General features: G+C 41.0%; 1 protein-coding gene across 2 annotated transcripts; it reads left to right on the top strand.

Annotated features, from left to right (window-relative positions):
* Positions 1–415: 415 nt before the first annotated feature.
* On the top strand, positions 416–6,050 carry LOC141968042 (glutathione S-transferase-like). 2 transcript variants are annotated; one of them, XM_074922379.1, is made up of 7 exons: positions 416–502; positions 1,453–1,504; positions 3,276–3,408; positions 4,266–4,407; positions 5,271–5,402; positions 5,730–5,805; positions 5,898–6,050. In XM_074922379.1, exons 1-7 carry the CDS (start codon positions 416–418, stop codon positions 5,996–5,998), a joined length of 723 nt encoding a protein of 240 aa, XP_074778480.1. In that variant the 3' UTR covers positions 5,999–6,050. The 2 variants fall into 2 exon arrangements, with proteins under 2 accessions (XP_074778480.1, XP_074778487.1); XM_074922386.1 differs by having other exon boundaries at positions 5,730–6,009.
* The last annotated feature ends 1,210 nt before the right edge of the window (positions 6,051–7,260 follow it).

Here is a 7,260-nt window from a genome sequence, read left to right as displayed (position 1 = left end):
TGTATCTGATTAAACAGTAAACTGTACTCTGAGATAAATGCCAAAATAAACAGAGCACTGTATCTATCTCACACACCCTGCTTTTTGGTCAGAGCAGAACACTTTGAGATACAAATGGATTTCGATTTGCTTGTTCTTTGACAGGGGCCAATTGCTCTCAGTACACAGAGTTTTGCTTAATTAACTTGCACATATAAAAGACATCTTAAGGAAGAATGATACAATGCAGCCTCTCAATATAGTCTTTTACCTCCTTTACTAATCTGATGAGTCTTGGACCATAAATAATTGGTTTCTAACAACACAACTTTGAACAATGCTTGAGAACCAGTTATTGACTTAAAACCAGCATTCAGAATCTTTATTTTGAAAAACTTCTTTATTCCAGACAGTAGGAAATTAGGCACGTGAAAACATGTCTGGGAAGCCCAAGCTGCACTACTTCAATGGACGAGGCCGAATGGAATCAATACGGTGGCTACTAGCAGCAGCTGGGGTTGAGGTTTGCCTTTGTTTTTTATACTAAGAGCACATGACAAATATGTATTCTTACTGTTCCTTATAAAAACTGTGACTGACCAGCAGTTTCAAGCTCTGCATTTAGTGCACTGCTGACGAAGCCAACCATGACCACTAGTTTACCCTAAGCAGGGGGGCAAGTTCCTGTTTCACTTCCAAGCATCATGTGCCAAGCCTACTTGTAGCACCACAAATGCCTCTTCCCTGTAACCAGTGAAAGAAAAAATTTAAAACCACAGCAGCAGAACCTGGCTTCTTATCTTCTGATCACAGGGGTTGAGCACTTTCAATTCTGAAGGCCTTCAGTTAAATCCCAGTGTCCAAAATAGCGAAAAATTGCTAGGCCTACTACACTGTAGCTTACCCCTGAAGGTACTGTTTAAAACACAGAGTAATTGGTTTTACCTCTAAGGGGTTTTGATATTAAAGTGGAGAGGCAGTGTGGGGACCTGTGTGTTTTAAGAGCTGTGAGTTTTTGTCATGGTAATGGTCAATGTACCAGAAAGCTGCAGGGGGCACATGATCTCTTCTCTTTGTCCTTCCTTTTGCCAGCTTGTGGCAGAGGAGCTATACCACAGTCCTGCTGCTGCAGTGTGAATTTACCTATCCTCCTCTCTCCCTGCACCAACTCTTGTCAGCCCTGACAACAGAAGCGGCATGGTCATCGTTTGCTCAGCAGACAGGGTTTTGTGCCTTTCAGTCAGTTCAGCTTTAGCCAAAATCTCACCTTCACAAAAATATGAATCACATGTGAGAGGGAAGAGAGGATGACAGAGGCAAAATAAATTTTTGAAGATATCACTTCCAAATCTGATTTATTTTTTTAAAAACCAAATTCCCCCAAACAAATTTATTTGTGCTCTCATTGTCTCATGCAAAACAGAAGCTAAAACATGCAGTGACAACACAACTTTTCTTCTGTATTTCCTGCAGTTTGAAGAATGTTTTCTGGAAACAAAGGATGATCTGACAAAGTTACAGAAGGGTGAGTTTCCTTCACTTTTTAATAATTAGATAATAATAATAACTATTAGAATTGTTTGTCTTAGAACACCTAAGAAGTCTTATGTCTCTTAAAAAGAAAATCTAGACTGGACTGTACCACAAATGCACACTGCAGTGTGTTAGATGGTATCATCCACGCAGTTGCTTCAGTCTTCACTGAATCACAGAAGGGCTGAGGTCAGAAGGGACCTCTCGAGATCGTCTGCTCCACCTCCCCTCTTCAAGCAAGGCCAGCCAGTTACCCAGGAAAATGTTCAATTGGGTTTTGAGTATCTCCAAGGATGGATACTCCACAGCCTCTCTGGGCAACCCATGCCAGTGTTCAGTCACTCTCACAAGTGAAAAAACCTTTCCTTAAGTTCAGATGATTGACTTTCCTTTGTTTCAGTTTGTGCACATTGCCTCCTGTCCTATGACAATACAGGTTTTTTTCATCAGATCATCTTGAAATTCATCAGCATGTTAGGTTGCCTACAAACCTGTTGTTCTATAATTTGTATGAAACCAGTTCCAGATTTCTGAGTCTAACCTGTATCTCTGATGTGTTCCTGTTTCCAAAGGCATCTAATCACCTTGCTATTGTTATCTTCCATCACTGTGAACATGATATTCATGTTTCCTTTAAACCAGATTACATGTCTGTGCTCTTCCAGTTCACTTGGCTTTTCAAAGAAGTCTGAGCTAGGGTTGGCATTTGCAGTCTTGCTCTCCTTTAGGAACAATGGGTTGATCCCCCTGCCATCTGCTGGCTTTCAAGAAGTATTTTGAGACACGAACATAAATGAAAATGTGCTCTTAATAGCAGTTTCTCTGCATAATTGCCTTACAGTGGATACAAAGACAGACAAACCTGATCAGTTATCTGAGTCAAGAAATATGATTCCATAAAGCAAATATTCTGACTCCCTTCTCTGATCAGTTCCTGGAGGCATTTTAACTTCTTCCTTGTTAGAATAAGGCTTCTGCAGACTAGTAAGGGATTTACATGGCTACAGTCTCACACCAAGTGATATTTGGCTCTTGCACGAATTTCATGAAACCCCCCCTTTGTTTCCTGCTTCATGCCCATACAGATGTATGCTATTTTATAAAGTCAATATAGTAGTCACAAAGACAATATGCATTTAAATACACATTATATGTTGACAAGCCCTTAAATAGTCCAGATTTCCATAATACTTACCCAAAGCATGACAGAAACTGGCTGAGTTGGATCCTTCAGTCTTCTCATCTGTATTAACCTCCATGAAAATCACCTGAGTCTGGGCCATGAAGCACAGGACTTGTCTTTTTTAGTGCATGACTGTTAGAAGTTCTGCATTTGGGTGCTTCCTCAAATTTGAAGAAACTTCAAAAAGCTGATCACTATAATAGTAAGCTATTAACATGTCACTAAGAAATGGTTCTTGGTTTCATGGTAAGTGTTTTCCATACCTTGTTGTGAGAGTGAGGAAAACTGCCACTGAAAGGGTTGTCAAGCAGTGGAAGAGGCTGCCCAGGGAAGTGACTGAGACACCATCCCTGGAGGTATTTAAAAGACTCGTAGAAGTGGCACTTAGGAACATGGTTTAGTGGTGGATGTGGCAGTGTTTGGTTTATGATTGGACTCAATGATCTTAAGGGACTTTTCCAACCTAAATGAGTCTATGATTCTAAATAAAAAATAATACATGTGGTTACTTTGCCGAACACCCACTAATGGTTCTCATTCAGAGACTGAATGTCTCCTTGTCTTGTCCTTTTTTCTCTAGATGGTTCCCTGCTGTTTCAGCAAGTGCCAATGGTGGAGATTGATGGAATGAAGATGGTGCAGACCAGAGCCATTGGCAACTACATAGCAATGAAGTACAACCTCTATGGGAAGGACCTGAAGGAGAGAGCCCTGTACTGTAACAGCAACACCTTTGTTTGTTAGACTACAGTTCACACTACCTCTCTGTGTAACACAATATCCCAGCTCACAGTTAGATTCAGGGTGATATAGCAGCTTTTCATGTAGCACATGTTGACGGTGACTGTGGGTCATGTCTACAATAGTAATAACCAGATAGATTTGACAGGCAGCATGGTGCAAGGGAGGTTATAAGGATCAAAGGTCAATACAGTAATCAGAGGGAAGCAGGCAGGAGTGCAGAGGGTGGACTGTCTTACTGAAGTTTCTTTTCACTTTCTCCTGCAGCTGTCAACAGCAGCTTGTTTTCACCATGTCTAATTCAGCAAAATATCTTTGATGGAAACAAAAATCTTCTTTCTCTAATAACCAGGAATTAGAATCAATAACTGGTTACTAAAAACAGAGTTCTTAGGGCACATGGTTTGACCTGAGTATTTTAAAATACTTTGAGTTAATTAGCATTCGTAAACACGTGTCAAGATATTCGTGAGGAATTGTATAGACCCACTGTTTAACTTAGCATCTCTGGTTGGATTTTTAACACAAGTTTGCATGACAAAGTTGTACTCAGGTTCAAAAAAACTTAAGACAGAGAAGTATCACCCCTGGTGAAAAATAGTAGGGGGGCAGTCTTTTAGTTTTTGATTAGGCACTTTGCACTTGTCTTTCACCCACACTCCCCTTCTCCCTGCCCCTCTACCTTAGCTACTGCACTGCAGGGGGAACTGCTCCAAGCTGGGTAGAAGGGGAGGAGTGTTCCCAAAATCTCAGTGGGGTTACATCAGTAGCTACCATGCTAGTCAGACCTACTGTGTTTGACTTGATCAACTGGATCTATTCCTTTCAGAATTGATATGTATGTGGAAGCAGTAATAGATCTGAACGAGTTACTCATGACCCATATTCTCCAACCAGCGGATAAAAAGCAGCAACACCTTGCTACTATTGTGGACAAGGCCACAAACAGATACTTCCCAGTCTATGAGAAGGTACGTGGCAAAGACATAGCAGTTTAATTATTATTGTTTCCCTGAAACTCCATCCTCGAACACAAATGATTTTTATTAAGGAAAACAGGAGAAAAATTATTACCTAAATATAAATGCTATGGTTTTGGTGAGGCTTGGATGAGGATAGAAACAGGACACTACGGAGGGAACAGAAAGCACAAATCTGAGAGAGATGCAGAGCTGCAAAAAACCCAAATACACTGAGCTCCTCAAATGTCCATGTTTGAATCTGTGTGTAGTTTCAGACAAAAGATACTATAGCATCGGCTTTTACATAAAGTGTCCTCCTGAACTGCAGAGCCCCCTCTACCATAGACACTGTGTAAAAGTATTACAGTTCCCTCTGTAACAAAAGGGAGGATGGATTAGCTGGATGTCAAGACACAGGTGTTTTGAGGCACAGGTGACACGTGAAGAGCTCCCAATGCAATATTCCCAAAATTGAAGAGGAAACAGGTGAGAAGTAAGGGAGCTGTCCATAATTTGAAGGAGTCCAAGATACTCATACTATGCCTCTTGTAAATTTTATACAGGCATTTTCAGTAATGGTTGTATCCCATAAAGCTTAGCTTTCAACATAGCAGCGCTGATTACATGAGCTACAGAAGTGAAAGCAAGAGGGGTACAACTGAACTGCCAGAAAGAAATGCCGAAAATAAAGAACTGATAAATTATGTCTAGGATGACAGTGTGATCAGATCATTCTTTTTTACTACAGATATTCTTACTGCATTTCCTTCTTTCAAGGAGAACTCCATGCAGCATATGACCTTGTTTAGAAAGTATCAAGTCACACAGAGAAAAAAAAATAATAATCTCTGCTTCTGGTTCTCTGTTTTTAGGTTTTGAAAGACCATGGACAAGACTTTCTTGTTGGCAACCAGTTTAGCAGGGCAGACGTGCAACTACTTGAAACCCTTTTAATGGCAGAAGAGTGCAAGCCTGATATACTTGCTAAATTTCCTCTTTTGCAGGTAATTGAATGGACAGTTCTAATGGATAATGAATCAAAACAGGACCACTGATTTAAACTGGCTGAGAAATATGGGAGAGTGGGAGGGTGAGGAAAGAAGTACAAGACAAAACCAAATAAAATATTCCAAGCACTTTTAGCCAGCCTCAAATACTGGTGGCTATTGCTGCCTTCTGTCACTATAGCCACAAAAGCATAATAGGATGAAGCATATAGATTCTTCTACAGGATCAACCCATAGTGTTACTTTTAGAGCATGGATAACATCTAAATGTCTGACAGTTAGCATGGTTCTTAAACACAGTGCTGTTTTGGTTTTATTTTGTAGAGTTTTAAAGCAAGAATAAGCAATATCCCCACAATAAAGAAATTCCTGCAGCCTGGCAGCCAGAGGAAACCACCACTACAAGAAAAAGATTTACCGAAAGTGATGAAAATTTTCCACTGAGCAGCAACCTAAAACCACAGAAACTCTATTTTATTGTCTTTGTGTTTGCTGATAGTGGCAAAGTGAAATTAATGAAAACAGTGAAAAGGTTTTTGATCTCTCTTTCCTTAATTACAGGAATGGTTTTACTCTATGCAAACACAGAGTAAATCTACATGAGCACACCAGCAAATGAAATAGTTCACTGAATTAGGGGGTACACTGGACAACATAGGATATCTTAAAATACTTAAAAGAATACCTGAAATAAAGTCTTACTATTGATACTCAAAACCAGTTTGTTCAATGACTTCTACTTATATACCCAAGGGCTCTCTGGTTCTATCTTTCTGGCATTCTCAAGAGTGACTGGAAAATAAAGAGCTTAGCCTAAACAGCAGGTGACATATCTTTTCTGGGAAATGCCAGGAAAAGCCTGCAGGTTCTGCTTTGATGGGGATGACAGGTTTGGATTCAGCTTTCCTCTGAACTTGGAGTATGCTGGGACCAGAGGTCCTACTGCACCTCTGTTTTGTCATCAGACATTTAAACTCTTGTACTGTAGCTTCATCAATATATCCTTTAACAAAAAGTCTACTGTAGCAGCTAAAAGCACTTTGCAGACTCAACTGAGAAACAAACGCTTGTCGCCAGCTGTAAAGTGGAATTATTGTTTGAGGATGGAGGAGTCAGATTGGTGTCAGGTGCTAGTGAGACCTTGAAATGTAGGACTTCATGTTAACTTATGTCACTTTATATTAAAATCAGTTAAATATAAGTTGTACATTACAATCACTTAAATCAAGCTCTACAACTGAGAGGCTAGCAAGACAGTTGAACACATAACTATGTATATTATTTAAACACTAAATCAACCAAATATGTACATGCAAGCGCCAGTGTCCTGAAACCAACTAATGCTCTAGTACTGGCAGTTTTAAGCGGGGCAAACTCAAGGCACTGAAACTCTTGCTAACACCTATAGTTTCTTTCTAAGAAATGCCATGTGACTGGAACCAGGTTTCAGCATCAAGAAAGGAAAAAACCCAGTATTTTTCTGCAGCAGAGCATGTATTAAGACCTGTTTCCCTCCCAGCTCACTGAAGCATGTGGGCAGCACTTGCAGCTGCTGAGTGCTGTCAGAAACTAGAGTCAGAAGCTTTGACCACAGCTGCCAACTCCCTGCCATGCCAGCTCCCCTACATAGCCAGGCGGCTTTAGGAGCCTGCACACAGATGCTGGCCTTCGGCCATGCAGAGCCAGAGCCCCTGGCACACCGAGAGCTCGGCACCCCTCACAGGGGGACTGTGGCCCAGGCCTCCTCCCCTTGTCACATCATCACTGTGACCCCATTGCTGCCTTGGGTGTCTCAAAGCCCTTCTCCTGCCCCCTCGTGCCCTGGCTGCCATGTCCCTCTGAGGTGCGGCCACAG

Source organism: Athene noctua, chromosome 1, assembly GCF_965140245.1.
Source record: "Athene noctua chromosome 1, bAthNoc1.hap1.1, whole genome shotgun sequence".
Lineage (NCBI taxonomy): Eukaryota > Metazoa > Chordata > Aves > Strigiformes > Strigidae > Athene > Athene noctua.
The sequence above is the reverse complement of the archived record's forward strand: the minus strand, read 5'-3'. Positions and strand labels throughout refer to the sequence as shown.